General features: G+C 44.3%; 1 protein-coding gene across 11 annotated transcripts in view; it reads left to right on the top strand.

Annotated features, from left to right (window-relative positions):
* FARP2 (FERM, ARH/RhoGEF and pleckstrin domain protein 2) overlaps positions 1–24774 on the top strand; it is an 81310-nt gene extending 56536 nt beyond the window's left edge. For 3 of the 11 annotated variants that reach the window (XM_056357875.1, XM_056357876.1, XM_056357874.1), the window contains exons 14-28: positions 3566–3741; positions 9254–9343; positions 10570–10703; positions 11442–11523; positions 12625–12862; positions 13911–14041; positions 14855–14923; positions 15312–15401; positions 15805–15825; positions 16112–16194; positions 18033–18151; positions 18855–19018; positions 21349–21456; positions 22296–22447; positions 23629–24774. In XM_056357875.1, coding sequence (XP_056213850.1) covers positions 3566–3741; positions 9254–9343; positions 10570–10703; positions 11442–11523; positions 12625–12862; positions 13911–14041; positions 14855–14923; positions 15312–15401; positions 15805–15825; positions 16112–16194; positions 18033–18151; positions 18855–19018; positions 21349–21456; positions 22296–22447; positions 23629–23719 — 1748 coding nt within the window. In that variant the 3' untranslated portion in view covers positions 23720–24774. Of the gene's footprint in view, positions 1–3565; positions 3742–9253; positions 9344–10569; positions 10704–11441; positions 11524–12624; positions 12863–13910; positions 14042–14515; positions 14924–15311; positions 15402–15804; positions 15826–16111; positions 16195–18032; positions 18152–18854; positions 19019–20337; positions 20478–21348; positions 21457–22295; positions 22448–23628 lie in introns of those variants that run through there. The other 8 variants (XM_056357879.1, XM_056357877.1, XM_056357880.1 and 5 more) reach the window with 7 other exon arrangements.

Here is a 24774-nt window from a genome sequence, read left to right as displayed (position 1 = left end):
AGTACTCTTGAAGAAAATACAAGGTAAGGTCATGGTTACAGCAGCTGGCTTAAAGGCTGTTCTGTAATTCCGTAATGAACTTCTCATGACCGATTTTGTGTAGTATTCTGAACAGATGTCTTTTTCAATTTGAGTACGAACGTTCACATCTGAATACACTGAAGTAAAAATACACTCAGTAAAAAATAGAGTGGACAAACATTTGAATTAAGTCATAGTTTTATATATCAGATAGAGGCTTTTGCATTTTTGCACCTGGACAAAAGAAGAGGCAGCATAATAAATAATAAAAGTGTTTCACAATATTATGCAGTAGCTGTGAAAGATAAGACTAGCATCCTCACTGAAGTCCAGTGTTCGTGCAAACTACAGTGCTTTTGCAATGTTCTACTGTTAAACTTATTTTTTCCCCGTTATGTGTATGCCAGTCTTTTTATGAAACTGTGGTTTTGTTTGCTTAAGGATGCATGGTTATAACTACATAGTGTGATTAACTGAGTAGTATTAGTATTCTTAAAGATCTTTATGTGGAATATTACACCGAACTGACACATTTTTTGATGTTGCATTGAGTTAAGTGCATTTGTGATAGTAAAGCAGGAATTTATTGTGTACAGAGTGCAGTCATGTCTGGTTTACATCGTTGAGTACCCACGTTGCTGCATGGAAACTCTGACTCCTGCTTACAGCAAGGCTTCCCAGTTCAGAATGTTTGTGTAGTGACTTACACATAGAGAACAAATTTCCACTTCCTGCAGAATGCTGAAACATGGGAATGCCCCTCTCAAAGAATGGTCCCTTTTAATATGCCTGGAAGAGGATGCTGCCTGCGGGGCAGGGAAGACCTCAGCGCACCAGGGTTTCACATCAGAAGAAATCATTCATGCATTTTGATCTTCACACCAATATTTCTACCTGTTTAGGAGTTTTCTGCACTGAACAGCTGTTGGAAGCAGCAACAGCTGCTCCAGCTGTTGCATGGATTCTTCCTTTACCATCCTTCCCCAGGAGAATAGAGAATCGTCATACATCTTACTTGCTTGACTGGGAGCTCCGCCCTTGCTGCTCTAGTGGAGAAATACTGTTGGATTATGAGAATGAAAATTTAAGTACATGCTTGTAATGTCATCTGTCAAGATATGCCATCATATTGGGTTTATATCAAACAGTTAAATGTTAGCAAAAAAGCTAACCTGAGCAGCTCCGTGTCATTTTATAGTCCTTTCTAGAAAAGACAAATTTCAGAAGTCACATTAACCTCAGAAAGTCCCTCTGCAGAATTTGCTATTTAGGTTGACAACCTATTACAAGTTGCTGCTGTAAGGGCTCCTTCCTGAATTCTTTACTGCTTTCATCCTGGCAAGACAAACTGCAGCTGCAGGGTGTCCTGTCGCGACAGCTGTGCAGGGGAAGGGTGCTCCGACCCCGGAGCGGGGAGTCTGGAGGTTCCCCCCTGCCAGGCGTGGGGAGAGGGAAGCCCTGCGCTTCCGTGTCTTGGGTTCTGCTGCTTGTTTCAGGCTTCTCAAGGAGCTGAATGTGCCTCTTGTTTTCATAAAATCGCTCTGGCTTTGGGCAGCAGGACTCTTGCTGTCAGGTACAAATGTACAAGTCTTTGAAATTAATTTAATGGCCAGCTTCTCTTCTTGGAGGTGATGAAACTAGAACAACTGGACTGTAATAGGCAGGCGGTGGAGTTTGTAGCAAGTTAGATCCCTTTTGCTCTCCTTGTATCTGAACATTCAGTCTGTCCAGAAGTGATTCAAGTTACAAAGTCTGGAACATGTTGCTACATCATGTTAAATTCCAAGAATTTAAAGAAGCTCCTCACCCCTGTAAGTTTGTAGCTTATTTGTTTAAGCTGTTGTTCCAGCAGCCCTGACATGTAAAAGCAGGCTTCCAATCAACTCCTGTCCCTGTATAGGTGAAACAAATGCCTGACGTAGCTTTCCTGTGCTAATGTTAAAAGCAGCAGGAATGAAGAAAATGCTAAGCCAGAAACAGAAATGCTCCAGAATGACTGTGCTCGACTAGTGTATTAATAGTTAACTCCGCAGCCCCGATGGTCCGAATCTCTTCCAGGTGACAGTGCAGCACTGTTCAGCTTCCTGCATTTGTCACTGTGGAACAGCCTGGGCTGCCTCGCCATTGTCACCCGCGCCTTGTGGTTCTGCTTCCCCAGCCAGAGCAGGCGCTCCTGCCAGGAGGGAATCGAGAAGCCCCGAACTCCTCCTCCTCCAGAAAGCGTGCCCTGTGTCAGTGTTAAGGGATACTGGATATCCACAGGGGCTGATTTTTTTAGTTTGTTTTTTTTTTTTTAAGTCTTTTGGGATGATTTTTAAGTGGTCTGGGAACTGATGAGTTGGCGGTTTCGGCTTCGGTTGCTTTTTGTTTGCCTTTGGTCAGGCGCTTTAGCCCTTGCTCTCTGCTGGTAGCACACCCGAGCCGTGCTGGGGAGGGCTGGGAGCATGGCTGGGTGTCGGAGCAGTGCCCTGGCAGCCCTAGATACTGAAGTGCTTGGTACCCGTGCAGGTGCTCTGACAGAGCTCGTCTGTTTATCATAGGGAAGATCAGGAAAAAAAAAAAGTGAGGTTTGGTAGGGCGTCATGTGAGTAGTTGGAGTGTCTGTTGCCTTTGTTTGGTCCCCAAAAGCTGATTTTGAACAGTTGTTTTCACTGAACACCGAGGGGTGGCTGCACACTAAGGAGTTTCTAAGGAGTCTGCAGAAGAGAGGGGAACAGCTCCTGTTCATAGGCTTAAACTCACTGTAGTGGCGCCTTACGTATCAGAAATCTCTAAAGGGTCAACAAGTAAGAAAATATATATATATATATATATATAAAAAATATTGACAGTAATCTAAAGCAAAGCAGTACATGTTACTCCTGCTTCAGACAGGTTTGCAGTGCAAGAGGATTTTGTCCATCCCATTAATACTCAGTGCTACAAAACTGTTTTCCTTTGAGATAGGTAGGTTATTCTATGCATATACTTAGAAGAGCCAGGAATGGACTCTCTTGCATGCTCCCTTTTTGTACGGCAATGTGGTTTTCACTCCCTTTGGTACAATTTTGGAGATTCCCTGATTTCTGAATGTATTTTTAACGAGCTTTATCTTCTGGAGTGGAGAGTAGCAGAATCATTTGTCTTAGCTTTTCCCTGGGGTGAAAAGTAATTGTTACTTTGAAAAGGAAAAATTAAAAGCTATATTCTTGTTACTGCAGTATAATTCTGTGTTGTGAACCCTGCTTGACAAAATACAGTGGGATTTGAGCACTTTTTCCTAGACACTAAACAATTTATCCTTTTCCTTAAATGCAATTTTAAAGGTGTCACGTAACAGCTGGGTTGCAGGGAATGCTAACTTTGTTTTGAGACATGCACTTTGGATATTAATTTGAGATACTGTCGTTGGATGTATAAGCATTTTTTCACTTTTGCCTTTTTTTAATAATGTGAGATTGCAGTTGTGGTTTACAGTAACAGTGGGTAATCATCTTAGATGCGCTATCTTTGAAACCATTTTCTCTCCTTTTCCACTCCATGGTCTTATTTTCTTCCCACCCAGGCCTCCGAGTGGACCATCCTCAGCTCTCTTCCATCATGCTGAAGTGTCCCCTGGGCTTGAACCCAGCATTTCAGGTGAACTTGAACGCAGCCAGCCACGGTCCGTCTCTTCTGAGTCCTGTCCTTAGTGATGCTGGTGGTGCTAGGATAGAAGAGGATGATGAAATGAAACGTAAGGTAATGACACGACTGGGAATTTATGTCACAAGAAAAGCAATGGTTTCAGGAGCTGTGCTTGCCAAATGTTGATTGCATTATATTTCATGGTAGAACAGATGTGTTTGGTGGTTAGTGTTAAAAGTTCCAGTGCTGAAGATTTGGTTGTGTCTGTGTATCTTGCTGTTGTGGCAGGAGTTCCTGCTGCCCTCTTGGCAATAAGGGTCTAATTGGCATCTGCTGCTGGGACCACCTCCCGCTGTTTCAGCAGGAGCAGCTGCTGAGAGACCCAGTGGCAGGGAGCTGTGCTTGGAGTCTGCCTTTTGTACTCCAGAGTGGAAATCAGTTCAGGTGGGACAAAGGAGAGGGTCCTTCACGGAGCGGCAGGTCACTGGAGCAGGCTCCCCAGGGAGGCGGTCACAGCACCAAGCCTGTCAAGAGTTCAAGGAGTGTCTGGATGACGCTTTTAGTCATATGGCTTGGGTTTAGGTAGTTCTGCAAGCAGCAGGGAGTTGAACTCGATGATCCTTGTGGGTCTCTTTCAATTTGAGGTATTCTAAGAGTCATGGATTCCTGAAATGAGCTGTTTGGGGGAAACAGTATTGATGTAAACGGCAGCAGTGCACTTGGCGCATTTTGGGCTGTAACTGCTACATTAGAATGTGAAACCCCCTTGTCTTTTTGCTGACTATTGAAAGGATGCTCTGGTGCCAGTGAGTTGTTCAAGGTGATTCTCACCAGGGCAGTACGCTGACAGGCTGGTGGGGGAGGTGGCTGTCAGTTCTGGAAATCGGTTGCTCATTCAGTAATAAAAACCTGTGTCACGTGGTGGCAGTGAGCCTGGCCTTGTCTTTGCTGAATGCTGTCACGTTTAACCTGTGTCAGCTCAGATGGCTGTGCTGTCTGTGCAAAGTGCTGTGTGTCACTAATAAAAATATATTCTAAAATAATTCTATTTACCAGCATAGAGAATAGCCCAGAGCTAACATTTGTTAATATATAAGGTATGTTCTTCCTAGGTTCCTTACTTCCCATGCAGTCTCACCATGGCCTCCTTGGTCCATCTCACCATATGATGGTCCTCCAAGCTATTCTTTCTAATCGTAACAGGATGTTTAGAGCTGTCCTGAGATGTTCGTCTTGGGCATAGAGAACCTGAGCTCAACTCCAGCTTTCTCGGCTGCAGGCATCACAGTGGATCCTCTTACACCCAGTCAGTCACAGGGTTGTTCAGCAGAGAGCTGGCAGTGTCGTTGGAGCTGCCCTCTCCGTGGCTGACTCTGGCGAGAGGTAGATGATGCCCTGGCCTTGTGGAAGCTTGAGGCTTTGCTTTCTGAAAAGAGGTGAGCAAAAATGCCCCTGACTTCTGTGGGTGCAACAAGTCTCAAAGGAGGAACAACGCTGTGTATTCAAGGTGTGCTTATGTCCAGGTACTCATCCTTAGCTGAGGCTGCTTTCCTTTCTTTCCACTGGTAAGCACTGGTTGCTTTAACTGGGAACTCCCCAATGTGATGTGCAGTTTTCCTCACCCCCGTGTAGAGCTCAGGATTCACCCTTGCTTTCTCAGGTAATCCTAATTACAAAACGTTCTTGTTTTGGAGGACACCTCACCTTCAGTCCTTGAGACATGAGCTTCAACTCTTCACTCTGTGCTTCAGCACCACTGAGCAAGGCCTCTGTGCCCCAGCGTATCATCTGTGTCCGTATCCTCTTGCACACTGGAATGCTGCAGAGCCTTTCTGAAAGGTGAAATAAGTGGTGGTAGCCCAGAAATTCTGACCAGAGTCTCCCAGGAGCTTCTCCAGAGTCTTACATACTCTGTGCAGCAAGCCTCCTCTGGTCTGTGTGGCAAAGCTGACGTACTGCTTCATACCAACATCTGACTGTGTGCGTTGGTAAGCAGTGGCTTCGCGTGCCCCTGGTTTTTCAAAATTACAGAGATGGCCAGATGTCAGCGTGTGATTCACATTTTCTTTTTTATGCACACTGCACCACGGTACCAGGGTTTCACAGTGGTTGCTAGCAATAATAATAATCTGCAACCACACAATCGTTGAGGTTGGAAAGGACCTCTTGAAATCTTCTAGTCCAGCCAGCTCCTCTTTTTTTAAGCAATGACTCCAAGCATTTAGATGCACTCAGAAGAAAGAAATGTGTGTGTTTGCATATACATACGTTGGTACATGCATTCTTTCACTACTTTTCAGATATGGGTAACGTAATTACTAGACTTTGCCTTTGTAGGGGCATGGTATATGCTATCTGACAAACTGCGCTCCACAGAACACTTCATTTCTCCCAGTAAGATAGCGAAGTCCACCTAACAGACTTCAGTGACCATTTTTCTGCAAGCTACTTTGCTCCCCTCACCTTGCCTGCTTGCAGAGGGTGAGCAAGCAGCCAGGTTTGTTGACTCTTTGGTACTTAAGAAGGATCCAGGACCTTCCATTATCATGAAAGGAAGGCTCCATCGTCCAAATTCAGTTCCTTGCGGAGTCAGTAGCCACAATGTGATCTATAGTTTTCTGTACAGCCTCAAAGAAGAAACCACTTTGTGTGCTCTTTACTCCTGCTTGGCCCATCCAATGTTCTGGTTGTCTTACCTCTGTCAGGATCTTCAGGCGAGAAGGTCACAGGCCCACGCTGTTTGCCGTCTTCACCACATCTTTTGGTGGTACTTGGTGTCAGCAGCTGCATGCTTACTCACTCTTGTTTCATCTCAGTTGATGATCTGTAGATCTCTGGAGAGTCCGGACTCTCAGCTGCTCAGGGAACATGCGGAAGTCTCACCATGAGCAAAGATGCCACTCTAAATTTAGTGAGTGTTTGAAGTTTTCCAGGTGGGAATATGTGTACACAATACAGTGGAAATACTAGTTTTTCCAAGTGGGGATATTTGCCTTGATGCCTGCTGTGGTTGTAGGAACATTATTTTGGACTTTGGAAGCAGCCTGCCTCCTCAGGAGAGTTCTCTGTTTATTTTTTTCAGGCATAAATAATTTTCTTTGCTCTTGCAGTGCCTGACCAGTAATGGAGGTGTTTGTCAGGGCCCCTTTTGTACTGTGCCAGCTATACTGCTTTTCAGTTCTGATACAGGGTCTGCCTAGCAGCTGCTGCCAGGATTTAGCACAGAGGATTCAGTTAGGACTGAACCCTTGGGTGGAAAACCGAAACAAAGAAAATGTAGGGCACTAAATTTCAGCAGGGAGCAATCTGGAAATCAGCAGGAACTTCAGAGAGTAAACAGAAAGTGATGATGCAGTGGGGAGGGAGGAGGGAAGGAGGGGATGCTTGGGAGATGAAAAGCGTCTTCTGTGCCTCAAGGCTAGCACACAGTCACCTGGACAACAAAGCAAAAACCTGCAGAAGTGCTCAAAGGTGATGAAAAAGGTAATTTGTGCAGGCGACGAAAAGTGCGAGGTGGTGGGTATGGCATGCGTTTGCACGCTTTCATGCTCTGTAAGTTTTTAAGGAAGAAACAATCCAGAAAAGCGTTTTTGAGAGTGAAGAAAAAGCGGTCGAGTGAGGATCGAAGCACAAGATGTGAACTGGCAGCAGGCAGGGTCCTTTCAGAGTTCTCGCGAGTATACTAGGCAATATACATTGCTTAAGGGTAACTATTTAAGCAACTGCTTAAACAGATGTGAGGTGGTGGTGGGTCCAGGTGAGCTGGGAGGCTGCTGGGGAGTCCCCAGAATGGAGAGGCAGTGCTGAGGAGAGGAGTGAAGCCAATGGAGACGCGCGTGTGCAGAGCTTGCAGCAGGGTCATTTCCGCCATGGCTGCAGAGGTGAGGTTCCCTGTGATCTCCTGTTGTTGCAGCCTGTGGTTGATTCCATAACCCAGCTTTGCTTTGCCTTGGGATCTATAGAATTTAGTGCCTTAAGGGCATTATGTGCTGTATTATCCTGTGCAGAGCCTGGGAGGAGACGTACGCAAAACTGTATTACACAAAAACATAACCTGTTAGCACTAATTCTCATGTCACGTAAGAAACACCTGAAGTTAAAATCAAGCTAGCGTGTGTTGTTCCATCAGTCTATAAAGGGTGTTTCAGGATATGCAAGTGCTACTAGAGGAAGCTGGTAAGCGAGATGAAAGAGCTGTGTCACCTTGGTCTTCAGGGAGGGCAGAAAAATGATGTCTTACCCTTTGGGAGGAGGCTGGTTGAGAAGGATGCCCACTGAGGTTCAACAGCGTTTTCAGGGTGTGTGATGCTACAGTCGGGTAAATAGCCCAAGAAAAAAATAAAAAAAACCCTGGAGCCAAGATTAGGTAGGATTTTCCCTGACACAATGTACCCGAGACAGGTACGTTAAAGTTAAGAGCATGGCTATAGAGTGAATAAAGTATAGAATCACAGAATGGTTTGGTTTTGAAGGGACCTTTAAAGATCATGTAGTTCCAGCCACCCTGCTGTGGGAAGGATGTCAAAGTATGTCCGCTGGTTCCTCTAGGGAGGGGACTGATGTGTGGGGCTACAGTAATGAGCATAAAAAAAACCTGGAAAGAGGCTAGACAGTTTCTCAAAATTAATTATTTGGGGATACACGCCTCCAGGGATTCTGTTTGGCCAAGATGGACTCAACAGATATATTACTGAGCAACCAGGAAGACTTCTTTTCCATGAGCAATACTGAGATAGCGGATTTAGAAGCACTGAGTAGCTGTACTGACAGTGCTGGAGGGCATCTCAAAGCATCTCTCAAAAGGGAATTTTTTATTAAGTTGGTACATACAGGGAAAAAGGAGGAACAATTTTCAAAGCTGGATTACCCTGAGGTGGGTCAGAGATAGAGGCTAAATTTTGATGTAACTCGTTTGAGTTTACTGTCGTTTCTCACCAGACAAGAATTTAGCACAAAGCTGCGGCACGGCATAGTGAACTAAGGAGACAAAGCAGCATCTTAGCTTGGAATGTGATTATTTCTTTAATATTACTTATCTGATTATTAATAATGTGTGTTTTTAACTCGTGATGTTGGTTCACTGCAGCTGCAGAAAACCTCGTCACCATTTCATTCCTTTGTGCTTCCTTATTCTGTCTTTGCTTTTCTTTAAATAGCAGCCCTGGAGCAACCATGCAGCCAGGAACTGATGTAGTTTGATTTTTGTGGGTTTTTAACTAATTAATATGGTCCTCAAAGGATTTGAGTAAAAAGCTGTAAATGGAAATAGAATAGTTTTGAAAAAGGGCTGTATTGTCAATCTTCTATACTTCATTTAATTAGAGAAGTATTTAAAACCTAGAAAACATGGAATAACCATTTCCATATTTTTGTAAGGTATGCCCTTGATCTTGAAATGGAAGTTTATATAACCAACATATAATTGACGTTATTTTTTAAATAATTTTGAAATATAGTATTCTATAGTAAAGTCAGTATTTGAGAATACAGTACTGAATACAGAGTTGCCCTGTTAGTAATCAGCTGCTCCATTTGCATACAGCAAGGGGAAATTGTCAGGTTTGAGCTTGTGCTCAAGCAGAGCATTAATATTTTATTACTTACTAATTACTGTGTATTCTTTCAGCGCTATCCAACTGACAAGGCATACTTCATAGCAAAGGAGATTCTTGCTACAGAACGGACGTATTTAAAGGACCTGGAAGTGATTACAGTGGTATGGGCTTTTAACTTCCTTTAATGCTTTTCCTTTTCTTGGCAGATTTGTAATTGTTAATGTAGAAAAACTTGGAATTTCTTCCAGGAAGCAGAAGAAGGAAGTCCTATGATAAAGCATAATCCATGATCCATGTAGCTGTTACCTTCCTTCTTACGTAGGCCCTCGTGTGGGAGGGCACATACATTCTCTGGACTGCTGTCAGTAGCTCCAACAGCTACATCACATGTCATTTTGATGTCTGAAGCAAACTTTTGCTCTGAAAATTGTGGACTGGTACAACCTAAAACTTTTTTTACATTCAGCTTCAATGATAGTCACTGCTTATAATCCAGTCATCATCTCTGCAGTAGTTCTTGGGAGGCTTTTATCTTTGTGCCTTCAGATCGTGAGAGCAGATGGCAATTACAAAGGATCCATCCATCTGTAGGAGTTTGAGGAGTTTTGTCTTATTTTTATTGCTTCTTTTTCTTTCCCCTTCTTTCAGCCAGAGTAGTCAAGAGCGAGTTGTTGTTTGGAGGACAGCTTGAGTTTCCAGCTCTTTTTCTTTAAGAGCTTTTTGTTCATTTACTCCAGGTTTAAACACTGTGACTGTTGTGTTTCTATAAGATATTGTTTTAATTTCATCAAAGAGAACTTTGAGTCCCTTAATGCCATATGTCTTCAGTGGAGGTATTCTCTGCAAGCTCAGTGAGCACCATCTCACTCAAATTCCTCCTACAGGCTTCCCAGAACTTCTTCTAAAGATGGGGGAACGTCTAGCACCTCAGAGGATTTTTATAACATTCACATCCCTGCCAGAAAGTGGGGAACAGAAAGCCATACAAAAGTGCAGTATGTGACACGTGAAGGTGTCTCCAGCCACTGAATAACTTGCACAGGGCTCCAGGTTTTATGAAAGAGCAGTTGTATCTGCACTGAAGTGAAAGCAGTGGTGTAACATCGGCTGTGGCAGCCGCTTGGTAACTGACGGTGATTTAGAGCAGTTACCAACCATCTCATCGTTGCGTTAAGAAATGTGCTTGTGCCCAGAACCAATGATAAGCCTCACATTTGTAACGTTTGGCAAGGAAAAAAAATTCATCTTTCCCAGATATTTCTTCTTCCTTCCTGCTGTTGCCCTGTGCACACACTTTCTCCTCCCCCATCACTGCAGGAGCAGAAATTTTTATGCTAATGATTGATTTCTTAGAGACATTTATCATCATTTATGATTTTTCTGGCAGTGGTTTCGCAGCGCAGTCATCAAGGAGAACGCTATGCCAGAGGGCCTGATGACATTACTTTTCTCTAACATAGACCCAATTTATGAGTTTCATCGAGGCTTTCTGAAAGAGATTGAGCAAAGGCTGTCGCTCTGGTAAGTGTCCGGTATTGCATCTCTAGCCTTAGGAAAGAGAAGGAACACAAGGTCAAAAAGATGATGTGTGTGTTTCTCAACAACTTTAAATGCTATTATTTAATGAATTTTATTTATTAATCTCCAATTAATGAATCTCCAGGTGAAAACCTAGGAAACACTTCTTTGTAATTAAGGTCAGAGTTAAGTTCTTGCAGCACAATTTATATTGCAGAGTATGTTTTTAGTCTTCTAACCTTTTTATTACTTTCTCCTGACCTGAGGTGTGATGTAATAGCATATAATTACCATTCAAAAGGAGGTGTTTAACATAAATGGAAGTATGAACAAAACCAAATTCATAAATTCAGGTGGGATCACGTTATGAAATTTATTCAGAAGTGTGAGATGTTAAAGTCCTAAACGGATTCTCACACGAATTCATTTCTGTTCCTCTCTCAGTTGTCTAAGCATGGCTTTATGGTCTTGTATGCAGCTTCCATACTTAGCGTACCAAGTTTTCAACCCAAACAGTGAAATGGGAATGTCAGGTGGCTAAAAATGGATAGAGGAGGCCTTAACGTTAGTACTGCTTCACTTAATTTTCCTAAAGCTGTCCTTAAAATACATAGATGCCTGGGAAGTGTTTCTTAAAGATTACGTCTTGAAGTATAAGGGGAAGGTGGGGGGAGCAAATTGAGATTTCTTTCTCTCCCATGTACCGCGCCTTCTTATTTCATCTCCTTACGTGTGTTGCAGGGAAGGAAAAACCAATGCTCATGTGAAAGGAGATTATCAGCGCATTGGAGATGTCATGCTCAGGAATATGCGTACTCTAAAGGTAGATACAGGATTAAAATAGTGGAATGTCAGGATTGTTGAGTCATTTTTTCCTTTTTCCAGGGATGAGAGTTCAAGGTTTAGTATTTCTGCTAAACTTGAAGTGATTTGCAAACAATTATTGTTGATAAATAAATTAAAAAGAAAACATAATAAAATGTTTACAGCAAAGCTTTATACCACTGTTGCTTATTTAACCAGCTACATTTACCTTGAGAAAAGGTTGTTTGTTTATTGGTTATTCATCAGAAGACAAAGAGAAATCTAATTAGCTTCACAGTTTCTCCTGTATTTGCACAACTCAGAGCTCTCCCCTATAGACACTGTTTTATAAGGTTGATTAATTCCAAAATATAAATGTTTTTTAATTGCTGAGTAGTTTCTTCTGAAATGAAGTCACCTGTATTTGGAGTAGAGCACCTTCATGGGACAGTTACGCTTGTGCTGTAGTAGTGGAGTAATTATTCTGTTAAAACCAGTGACTTGAATGGGAGTGCAGAAGCATGTGGCTGCTATTCTGACTCGCAGTGCTCTCTGCATTTGATATTCCCAGCAGGCATAGGCATAGTGCTGCACAAACACTTATTTTGACCCTGACTGGGAGCTGCCTGGCAGTTTCTTTAACAGATAAGATGAGACAGCGCTCTCAGGCAGAAGTGACCTGTCTTATGTGCACAAAATCTGAGACACGCAGTAATCCCCAGAAGCATGGGAAGCACTCTGAAGTTGCGTGCTAATCTCCATTTTGCTCCTAGGTAGCTATGAAATACAAAGTCAGTAATCGACAAGAATAATCTTAGAATGGCCAAGTGTTAATGGGTGGTGCTGCTGGCTGCTCCCATCGGAGGCCCATGGAAGCACAGCTGCAGTGAATTGTGAACAGAGGACAACCAAACAAATATTTTTATTTTTAATACTGTTTTCTTTTTTTTTTCCACACGAAGCCATTGTTAGTGCTCTTTTTGTCAGCATTTATGATGGCATATGCAGTCTTGGCTGGTATAATCATGGTCAGAAACAAAAGTTTTTTCTTACTCGCTGTGAAATCTATTAAAAATGGTTTTCCTTTGATCCAAGTAATTTTTTTTGTACGACTCAATAGGAGTTTACCAGTTATCTGCAGAAGCATGATGAGGTCTTGACTGAACTGGAGAAAGCAACTAAGCGCCTAAAGAAGCTAGAAACGGTATATAAGGATTTTGAGCTGCAGAAGGTTTGCTACCTGCCCCTCAACACGTTCCTGCTCAAACCAATCCAGAGACTGATGCACTACAAGTTGATCCTGGCGAGACTTTGCAAGCACTACACAGCAGAGCACCGGGACTTTGCAGATTGCCGGAGTGAGCAAGCACTCAGCTGTATATGTGCTAGGCAGAAACCCCTTCCCATGTACAAAGTTTTGCCTGTACCCTGGGGGGGGACAAGTGATACATCTACAAATTCAGTGTAAACACTTTTTCTCCATTTAGGACCTCTCTGACTCTTGCCTGCAGCTCTGTGAAATAGACAGCAACTTTGATTTAGATTGCTGAAAACACAGCTGTTTGGTGAATACTGCAATTTAAATATCCTGAATAAAACCCAGAATATACCAAGTAAAACAGCAGAAAACAGGCAAGAAGCAGATTAATAAAAAAAAAAACACTTCAGCTTGCATTTTAAAATTAACTTTGTTTATCTTTAAAGTTTTCAGTACCGGGTTTCACTACTCTCCTGCTGTGCTCTAGAGCGGGACTCCAAAGCTTTTTGCAATAGATAGAAAATTGCCTTAACTGCCTGTTTGGAAAACCACAAAAGATAACTTAGATGTGGACTGTTCTCTTTACATAGAGGGAATGCTTTTTCTGGCATTCCAGAAAGTGTTTTTCTCATGGTAATTTTGATGGTTCTTTGTGTTTCAACCAAAGCTGGAAATTAGTCCTTTTCTTGTCCCCTTTTTTAGCAGGGAAAAAAGTAGGAGTTTTAGAAACTTTGTTTCATCTGTAAGTAAAAAATGTGACAAAACCCAATTGCTTTGTAGTGTCAAAAGCTTGCGCAGTAAATTCCATTTGTTTATAAAGTAATCTTTGGCAGAAATAGTTGGATTTCCTTTTTTAATTTACTTTTGGCTACACGGTAAATACTTCTTATATGCACAAAATCTGAGACACACAGTAATCTCCAGAAGCGTGGGAAGCACTCTGAAGTTGCGTGCTAGTCTCCGTTTTGCTCCTAGGTAGCTATGAAATACACTTGAAGTTGGCAGTTGGGCTGGATGATCATTGTAGGTCCCTTCCAGCGGAAGTATTTTGTCCTATTCTAAATCTGGGATTCAATTTTCCATGGATAAAATTGGCGGCCTGGGTTTGTCTGCTCTGTTCTGACCCCTCGCTGCCGTTTCCCTTACAGATGCGCTGAAGGAAGTCACAGAAATGACATCTCAGCTGCAGCAGAGTCTCATCCGCCTGGAGAATTTCCAGAAGCTGACAGAGCTGCAGCATGACTTGATTGGTATAGACAATCTTACAGCGCCTGATAGGGTAAGTACCTTTGCTTAGTTTTTAGGATGTTCATTGTTTTTATTGCCGAAGAAGTGCCTTTGAACCATGTATTTGCCATCAATGCCTCTCTTGTTTTACAGAACAGCTGTAAAGACTTTGTGTAGTTGTCTTCATAGCAGGTCCCATGGAGGTCTTGGTGATGTCCTAGGGAATACATAAAAAATGCTTCTGCTTAGGTTGTGGCTACAGTTTCATGTTTCCAGTACAACAGATACTGGGTACGCTGGGGTACGGTGCTCTGTGTTTGAGTGGGAAGTGGTGTCATGTACTTGATGGGAAATCCACTGCCAGGTCTCCTTGTGTCTGTCTGATGCAGCCTCTGTGGACTGAGCCTGCATGGAGAACGTTGCGATGGCGAGAACCACATCCTTGGGCGGAACTGGTATCAGTGACTCTGTTTTTCCAGGAGTTTTATTTAGTTCCTCCTTGGTTTTTTGTTTTTGTTTTTGATAGATGTACTGAGCATTAATACAGGAGCATCACGTATGCTTTTGGGATGCTATGGCAACCACTGCGGTGGGATGTAAGTGTAACAGGTGAACTGCTGGTGTCCAACAGGAACTCTTGCTCCTTTTCCTTCTCTTGCTTCATTGATTTAAATGCTGGCTGCATCAAGGAGCTGATTCATGTACAAAACAAAAGGAGAGGTGTCATCTGGCGTTTAACAAACTGTTGGTGATTATTGCTGGGAACCAATCAGCATCTCTGTACTCTGGGACGAAAAAAACCCACATTAAAACTCTCTGTTTGGGAAAGATCAAGCTTTGTCTAACTTCTTATTTTCCACTGCAGGAGTTTATCCGGGAAGGCTGCTTGTACAAGCTCACTAAGAAGGGTTTACAGCAGCGGATGTTCTTTCTGGTGGGTGTTGCTTCTGTTTTTTCATAAATCCAAAGTCTTCAAGGTAAAGCTGTTGTGAAAGTGTGTCGTCATGCGCTTGTGATGAAAATCAGCAATCCTAACTGAAAATTCACTCTGAGGGATTTTTTGAGAGAGCGTAACTGTGACAGTTCGGCTTATATCTGTAATGGCACATAGCTTTTAAATAGAATTTTGGAACTTAATTGCCTTTGCTGTAAGTAAACGAACAAGTGGTTTTAGGGAAAGTGACTTTCCTCAGACTGATTGAGCAGTTGTGTTTTTTTATGCGTCTACAGTGGCCTTTAAGCAACAGATTTTTAACAAGATGTCAAAAAATACTTGCCTGCTGTCTTTAGAATATTGATTGTATTCTTTCTGTCTCTTTTAGTTCTCAGATATGTTACTCTACACAAGCAAAGGGGTTACAGGGACAAATCAGTTCAAAATTCATGGACATCTTCCACTGCATGGCATGTTGGTAAGTGGTTTCAAGTTGCATCACGGCATTAAGGAAAGGATTTTGCCTTAAGACAGGTTGAGGCATTCCTTCAGGGCACAGGGACCAAAGCTGCCACCTGTCTCCAGGCCAGTGACATCAGCCTGTGGTGCTGCTGGCGGTGAGCTGGACCTTCGTGTGCCCCAGCCTGCGTATCACAGACTTGTCTGCAGGCGATAAGCTTGTTCCTTCCATGGCATTAGCAAAACAGCTGGAGTGCACCCTTTTGACTGTTCATTTTCATGCAGCTGTGAGAGGCTAATGTGGAAATAGGGGTTTGTCCTGGCATTTTTCCCCTGTGCACACACCTAGGCGTATAATCAGTCCTCCTGCCTCCCCACCCCCCTATTCTAATGGGAGTGTTCTTTCTGTGTTTGATTTGCAGCTGATAGTGCTCGACCCACCGGTAAGTAATAAGCTGAATCCTGCTCAGAACCCTCCTTTTCTTGCCGTGTTGGATGTGGTGCTGTGCTGCTAGAGATGCGGCAGTAGAAATGCACAATATAGATTTTCACATAGAGCCAAAATAGACTCGAAGTAGGTGGTATTCAAAAAAAGAGTAGCTGTACTGCACTTACTGCAGCTGGGTTGTAATCCTATTTGCCTCAAATTTCTATCAGCCAAGGAGGACAATTTCGGTGTTTTTCAGTCACTTGAGTAGTGATGAGAAAAAACTATTTCTTTTTCTGCAGGTGGAGGAGAGTGAGAATGAATGGGCTGTCCCACACTGCTTCACCATCTATTCAGCACAAAAAACCATAGTGGTGGCAGCAAGGTAACATTTATTTTCCTCAGTTGCCTGAAGGTTTGACGGAGACCTTCTTCAAAGGGTCACTGTTCAGTTGTTTGGGGCAGACCCGAGCGGGCGTTTCACGCATCCTCTGGAAAGCATGCCTTCAAAATGAACACAGGGCACTTCACAACTCCTTTATCAGTGTTGTGTTCTGGGAAGGAGTAGTTTATTCTGCTGAACGGTGTGTTATTAAACACACAGGAGCAGCAATAACGTCGACATTTTATTGTTTTCTGGTTAGTTGAATTGCTAGTGTCTTCCTTTAAACAACTGCTATAAAGCAGGACACAAAATGTGTCCTATCTAAGTGTGCAAATATTTCAGACACCCCAAAAAGAATTAAAATCCAGAACATGCAAATGCATGTAAGGAAGGGAGCGTTCCTGTGTGGATTTCATGAAGGAAGCTGGAAAGGGAGGAGAAGAATTAAAGGCTGACTTGGAGAGAAAACCAATCCCTTTTCAGCGTAACTTGTCCCCATGCAGCCAGTTTGGCTTTTTTTACTTTATATCTGAAATATACTTAGGATATCTACTACACCTGCTCTCTTGGGATCAGCTTTAGGAGGTTTTGTCCCTCTGCAGGTCCTTTAAAAAGCAGCTGGAGCTGCGAGGAATGCAGGATGGGAGCACTAAATCTCAACCTTAAATTTGTAGGGTTTTTTTACTGCTTGATAACCTGTTATTGAAAAACAGTCATTACCAAATATTTATCAGTCGGGTATGTAGTGGTGCAGCAGCCAGTACTTTTGGTATGCAGATGTATTCAGCAGGCAAATTTTTTTTTTAATTCCAGCCTAACATCTGAAAATGTTGGTTATTTTTAAGATAAACTGTTTCTCAGCAGCTGCGAATCAGAAAGCGCTTGAAAGTTCACAAATTTGGAAAAATAAATATAATTTTTACCTTGTCATAACTTAGAAATAGCTCAAAGGTGGTTGTTTTTCTTATGTTACATCTCCCTACCTGTAAAAAAAAAAAACAAACCAACAAATTGCTGCTGGGCTTAGACAGTGTGTGGAATTTTCAGTCTGAATTAAAAACTTTCAGAAAAAAAGAGATGGTTACTAAAAAAAAGTCTCACAGACCCTCTGAAGTAAACACAAGAGCCTGTGACTGTATATAGCAGTTCATACAATTGCGCACACCGGGTATGTAGCCAGGGGTAAAAAAGAAATGCTGTGGCTATGTCTAAAGGAAAACCTTTCGCTGTTGCATACTGATAAGATACAGATACACGTTTATGAGCTGCAAAGCTCTTTCCCTGTAATCATTGTGCGAGCCATGTGATTGGAAACCAGGTGGAGTGAAAGAAGTCCTCATCTTCCTACACTGTTTTACTGATTTGAGATGTAAGGTAAATCCTATATCCCTTCTAAAGGATGTGCTGTCTGTCAGGTTGCCTTTTATCCTTTGAAAAAATTGTTTCCAGTATGGTCATACCACCCATCTCCAAAATGCTTTTTGGAGTGAAGACATGATTTCATGTTTGAAATAACCTATCAGTTCTGAAGCTTTCTGTATGAAGAATAGTGATGGCCTCGACCACATGATTCCTCTTCTGAGTCTTATAGCTCCAGAGGGAAATACTCTGTGGCACTCTTTGCTGTAAAGCCCAAATTTTTGATGGTTATTTTAGTCTTGTTTTCAAGGCTTGAAAATAGAGGTGAAGGCTGTATGAGGTCAGCTTCTTATCTGACTTTGGAGGAATTTTTATTTTTATTTAGTGGAAAGGGACTGCTCCTTGTATTGGCCAGTGACTTGTACACCGTCACGTCTCCAGGTTGGGGTGGTCTCTTGGTTGCACTGTTTGTCTTGCAGTACCCGCCTGGAGATGGGGAAGTGGATGGAAGACCTAAACATGGCAATTGAAATGGCCAAGAAATCTACTGAGAAATCTGACATGCTTCTGGAGAACTCAGTATGCAATCGCTCCAACAGTAAGTGGTGTTTCCTGCCTCCTTGAAAAGCATCAGTTCTCACGTCCTTCTAATTTTTCTGTTGTGAATTTGATGACATAAATGGAGTATTTTTATAACTTATATGATAATAGGCAGTTAATTGTGGTTTTGTGTTGATTTAATCAAAAGAAACGTGCTTGTCTTCGTAGACTTCCTAGACTGACATTCCTGGTAGCTTTAAAGACTGCAGAGATGTTCCGGTTGCAGAATTGCTAATTTTGTAAGGTTCTTACTTGTCTCTTACATAGATTTTTCTCAACTTAACCATGTAGTGTATTTTCATGTCCAGAAATGCAGTGTCTTTGGAGATCAGCTTTTATAGCCCAGCATTCCTGTGCCTGTCTCTGGTGGTGTTACGGATGTGCTGAAACATGTAGTATCCCTTCTTGGACCACTTCTTCCTGTTCCTCACTGAGAATCAACTGAAGATGAAGTGTGGGGATTTTTGTTTATTTGTGTGTTTTACACAGTACTGAGTCAGCTGCCCCAAGCAGAGCTGAGTAATGAAAGCCAGAATGATCTGCTCAGAGTGGCCCTTGAGGAGCTGTACAAACAATTCAAGTTGGCGTATTTTAAAACTGGACCATTGCAAGAAAAAACGGTTTTTCTCAGGAATCCCTGCTTCTCTTGCTCTTTGTATTGCACAGTTTTCTTAAACCACTGCCAAATTCTCCTCCCCCAGGATCCTCTGATGAGGTCTCTCTAGAACAGGAGTCCGAAGATGACATACACTCTTCTCGTAGCTCCTTGGACAGGCAGAGCCACCACCGTGCCAACACAACCATGCACGTGTGCTGGTACCGCAACACAAGCGTCTCCATGACTGACCACAGTGTGGCTGTTGAGGTACCCGCAGGGCGCAGCGCTCATCTCACTCTGTCTGTCCTGGCTCGCTCGGCCGCCACTCGTCCTCCACTCCATCTCCCGTTTTGCCTTGGCAACGTCTGCGTCCGTGGGAGAGCGTGGGCCATTAAAAGGCTGCTGCGCGTTTGCCCCGCTCTGTGCATGTCTGCGTGTCTGCACACACACGCTCTGCTCTCCTTGCAGAGGGCTTTGCTCTGGCAAAGGCACTGAAGGAGGGAAATTTTAGAGCAAACCCGGGATATCCTAGGGCTACGGCATTCCTTTGGGTTTCATTAGCCTTGCTGGAGGGTAAGTTACCTGCCCGTGGTATTTTCCTTTAGAGACTCTGACTCTGCTATGAGCGAGGCCTGGTTAGCTGCTGTATTGTACCCAGAATTAAGAAGAGTGCTTCAAGTTCAGTGGGAATACGGCGTCTCTGCCCTTCCCTCACTGGCAGGGGTGAGCAGCAAGCATTAGAAAGTGCCATTTTACGGCATTGTGTTGTGTTGTGGTGGACGTAGACGCACTGTGTGAGCTGCCATTACCTTGGGTCTTTCCACTCAGCATGGCTGGAGGCAGCACTGGTAACTGGTAGCACGTTTTGGTACTGAATCCTGCAGATTTCAAGACAGATGTCTGTTCAGCACTCCTTACACAGAATGCTGCTTGTGCCAGTGCTACGTTTTCACTTTAAGTGGCAGTTTGGCAAGGTCAGTTGGGTAGGTCACCCTCCTGGAGGCTGGCGTGCTTGGAAGACTTCCAGAAGTGGGAAGGACGCTAAAAACCGTGAAGAGAAAAAGTAGATCGCTAACTAGACAAAGAGCAATGAGGCAGGGTGCTGCATCCATTTGTACCTCCCTGCTTTCCCTGCCCTGCGGTTAAGGCACTTTTTGTTTAATGGAAGGAGTTACAATTGGGGCACTGAAGCTCTGAGGTTCTCGTGATGTGGAGACGGTATCAGTCAGCTCAGTAAAGGACATCCTATAGCTGTGGCCTTGCCTTAGGATCCAGAAGTTGGGCACTTTAGCTGGCAAAGAAAGTATTTTCTATTGGAGGGGACAAGCCTTCCTTTCCCAGCTGATAACCTTGTGAAAGGCACAATCTCGCTGTTCTGTACCCAGATAATGAGACCACCCCTGATACAGGCTCTGGGATTAAACGTGTGAGTTCTTGCAGCTCCCTCTCGCTTTGTTCTGTTCCATGGACTAATGCCATCATTTTTTTTCCACAATCCATGTTCTTTTAACAGACGCCTTTCTTGCATCACTTCTCTTATCCTAATGTTCTGTTTTTATCTTTCTCTCCCCCTTTTCTCTGCTTAGTTTTCTGCTCTCTTGCTGTTTCTCCAGAGCTTCCTCCTCGCTATTTGCTGGGCCAGGCCCAACGGCCCAACACAATCACCCATGTTTGTTGGTACCGGAACCAGAGCCTATCCCTGTCTGATTACCTGTGCATGATTCAGGTAAAAATGCCTCTCAAGTTCTGAGCTGGTGGGGAGGAGCCGTGGGATGCCAAGGAAAATGTACTGCTGCTCTCTTCGTAACTGCTCAGCGAGCCACGTGCGCTGCGTCAGGATGCCCCAGCCAGCGGCAGCGTTTAACGTTGCCTTGTTGACACGGGATTTCCTCCTGTTTATGTTTCCTGAAACAGTTCTCTACATAAATCTGCTGTCTTTTTCTCTAACTAAAAAACTCATTTGCCCATCATTCCATGCTGTAGGTTTCCTTATCCTCCTGCGAAGGCGCTGGGTGACTGTGATTCCCAAGGCCTGGGAATGTTCAACTTCCCTGCAGCCCAGCTGCCGTGCTGAGCTTGGCTTTGTGTAGCTGCCACATGTAGCTTGTCCACAACTCCGGCACTCTCCGTTTCTTCTTCTGCTTTATTTTCTTTTTCACACAGTGTGTTCTGCTTGATGTTTCTCTGCGTGTGGATAAGGGTGGCTAAAGGGATGGGCACCCTTGTGGCTGTCCCTGTTCCCCTGACCTAGGCTGCAAAGGAGAGCGGTTGCTGGAGGGACAAGTCGATGCAGCACCCTCCTCTGTGCTGCCAGACACCACACTGAGATGCAGCAAGCACTTAAACCTTAAGGGGAACTTGCTATTAGTGGAGAGGAATCGCTAATTTGTTCATAAGACGACAGTCGTGAATTAGTGAACTGAAGCTACAAAGTCACTCAGTCACCATGTGAAAGGTCCGGGAAACCTTTTCCAACAGGGGAGCAGGCGCAGGGGCGGTTACAGCAGGCAGCTTCCAGCTTTTTATCTGCGGCAGCTGTTGTCTTTTCCTGAAGGTTGTTTTCCTGTGGTTTCATGGTAGTTTTCATTCTGTGCTAGAACCAGCTCTCTGGATACTTGCTGAGGAAGTTCAAGAACAGCAATGGCTGGCAGAAACTGTGGGTTGTCTTCACCAACTTCTGCTTGTTCTTCTACAAAACGCACCAGGTGAGCAAGTGTAGCTGAGGGGACCGTGTCCGGGGTGTCGGGGGGAAGCTGGAGGTCCCCGGGTTTCTGCTCCAGGTGCAGCTCACTGCTGTTTGAAGGAGGGTAACAAGTGGAAGAGGAGGTAGTTTGTAATGAGGCCGGTTGCTGTAAGGCCATGGGCCCTTCTTGCAGAATTTAATCAGGATTTCCAAGTCTGTTGATGGTACTGACTTTCTGTGAGCGAGGGGGAAAACGTCTCCTCACGCAGTGACTTACGGAGGTGAGGGAATTGGCAGCCTCTGGTCAGTCTCTGTCCTGCTCCTCGCTGGGCTTCAGGAGGGTTAAGCAGGCATCGGGGGTTTCTCTGCCTGTGGTGCATTCAGCGCCTGCTTGGTAACGCACTGTGCTGCAGTGGAACCTGTGCCTTTGCATCTTACTAAGCCAATAAACTTTTTTTTTTTTTACTCGGGCATCTTGCCTTGAGGGCGCATTTCTTTTGGGAGGGATATTTTAGCTCCCGTGTTGGATCTGGGGGTCTCTCTGGAGTTCCAGAGACAGGGTGCAGAGCGGGAAGCGGGGAGCCCGGGAGGCAGTGACGGGCAGGGGAATAGCAGCAAGTGAATAATAATTTATATATTTATATATAAAATAATAATAAAGCAGTGAAAGGAGTGGGGGGAAGGTTTCATTATCAGCTGTTGGAGGCCTTGCAAAAGATAAAGGCTGCTCCTCCTCTGTTCTCTCCTAAACAAAAATGCAACAACCGTACCTGTACAGTACAAAAGTGCGAGTGCGCAGTGGGACGGGTTGTGCTGGAGGGGATGCCTTGCACTAAGGGCTGGGCTGTTGGGCTCTTCCAGGATGATTATCCCTTGGCCAGTCTCCCGCTGCTTGGCTACGCAGTCAGCTCCCCTGTGGAGGCAGACGGTATTCAGAAGGATTATGTCTTCAAGCTGCAGTTCAAGTCCCATGTGTATTTCTTCAGGGCTGAGAGCAAATACACCTTTGAGAGGTAATTTTCTGTTTTCTTTGTCTGTCTTGGTATATAACATGCAGTTAACTCCCTGGTTGATCATCCAGAGCCCGGTCTTTCCTCCTGACTACCTCCTAGTCCTTACAGCACATTCTCAGTAATAAAAAGTTCCTTTCCTCTTCCTACCGATGACATGTGGGGATCCCTTCTCTGCCAGCACCGTCCTCATGGTAGGACGTAGCTGGTGGTTACTCCTGCAGCTGCTGTAGGCTGTGCTGTGTCTCAGGAGTCGGGGTCTCCCTGGGAGCTGGGGAGCAGTGTGGGCAGAAGGGCTGTGAGGCGCTCAGCCCCACTAGTCTTGGGAGCCAGATTTCTAGGTTAATGAGAGTTCTGGGAAGAATACTGCCCCCCTGCCCCGACCTCTGGGAGCAGGAGTTATAACACAAGGCTGAGAGCAACATGTGCAGTGCTGCTTTTCACTTTACTGCTTTCGCAATAATTATTTTTAGCAGTGTTGGTAGGGCCTTCCACACATGGTCCAGTGAACCATGTTTAAAATGCATCATCTAGAAGACTCTGCTGTTACTTTAGGTTTTGAAAACCCTCACTTTGTGTTCTGCTATGCAGGGCGGTATTGGCTGTTTTGGAGTGTGGTTTTATTGAGAAGGTGTCACGTACTTCCCCCTTCCTTGGGAGAGTATCGCACACTTGTGAGCAACATAGCTGTCAGCTACCCGAGACAGCAGAGCTGTGCTTTTTAATCCACTGGTCTCATGTAGTGATTTCAAGGAAAAAATGTCTAATTCACAATGGATATTCGTCTTCCTTTTTTCACTGTTGCTTTACTTTCTTCCATATGAGCAAGTCTGTTACATAATGTATTGTAAGAAAAGCAATCCGTTGACTAGGGAAAATTTTTGTCAGCCTGTCCTTCTTGGTAAATGCTTTCTGTATACTTACCAGAGAAGACAGCGTGCTTTCACAAGAGCTCTCTGAGCCCAGAGTGCTGTTACCTGGACAGGCAGCCACACTCTGCAGTGTATTTTGCCACATCCCAAGCTGTTCGTTTGAAGAGTTATTTTCCTAAAAGAACTGTAAAAGAAAGGTAGAAAATAGAAGTTTTATGAGGTTTGGTGAAAGGGGTACAGCTCGTAACCAAAGGGCCAGATTGTGCATCTGTGAGTGAGAGGCTGAGCATTTCTCGTGTCCTTTCTTGCCAGGTGGATGGAGGTGATCAAGAGAGCCACCAGCTCTCCAGCCAGGTCGAGCCTGCTGATGCCAAAGGATGAGAAGGACAGTCACACAGACTGAAGCAGGGCAGAGCTGGATCTCTGCTGTAAACATCAACAAAAGAGGCAGACGGAAACAGGAGTGTCTGGAGTTGATAGAGCAAAGAACTGGGAGGCTCATTTCCACCCAGTATGGAAAGTGGGATTGAGGGAGTTGCAGATGGGGATCACATCCATTCCCAATGGTATGGAAGTGCAGGTCTGTTCCAGTTGAACCTACTTAGCGAGAACCTAACAACCGCAGAGCGCCGGTGTGCACGCATTGTGGAAGGTTTATTGTTCCAGTACCTGTACAGTAACACCCTTGCCTGCCCTGAAGGCAAATTCCACCTTCGTTTTGCATTTTGACTGGCTGGTCAGCATACATGGGAAAAAAAACAGCAGCCGTCAGTGGTGCAACTGGCTGGCAGCTGCTGGTGCCAGGGTTTACTGGCTCCCAGAAGTTCCCTTCCCCTGATGCTGCGCACGGCTGGCTGTACAGCTGTGGTCTTGCTGCTGTTAACATCACCCCGCTGGCAGTCGTCTCGGACTAACAGGGAATCCACCGATACATTGGCTTAAACACAGTTCATTTTGAACAGAAACTGCAGCTCTCGTAGAGCAACTCTGCTCTTTGGAAGCCGCCCCAGCAGCAGTTTTCCAGGGGAAGCAGGAGGACTGAACCTCTGCAAAGCTGTTCCAGTGTGGTGTGGGTCGGTACAGGTAGGGCGCGTGGGTTTTTCCGCTGAACTCTGCTGTGGCGCATGCTGAGAGGGTTAATCGCTCGTCTCCTATTACAGCTCCCGAGTTTCTTTATCCTGTAGCAGGCATTACCTAAGGCATGGGATGGCAAACACTCTGATGTGGGTGACCTTTTCAAGGCGTTTAAGCAACGCAGAACAAGCTTCTCTGAAAGTCACTGTTGCTTGTGCTTGTCATGCAAAAACTTCTGAAAATCCCTGTTCTTACCTTTTACATTTGGGGTGGGATCCATCTTCCATTTCTCATGAAGGTGTAAAAGTCACTGGATTCCAGATGGAGCATTAGTGTCTGTGGACTGTATTAAATCACTATATTAAATCTGAAATGTTTGCAGTT

The sequence above is a fragment of the Falco biarmicus genome, chromosome 13 (assembly GCF_023638135.1).
Source record: "Falco biarmicus isolate bFalBia1 chromosome 13, bFalBia1.pri, whole genome shotgun sequence".
Classification (NCBI taxonomy): Eukaryota; Metazoa; Chordata; class Aves; order Falconiformes; family Falconidae; genus Falco; species Falco biarmicus.
This window is presented reverse-complemented; position numbering and strand designations above follow the sequence as displayed.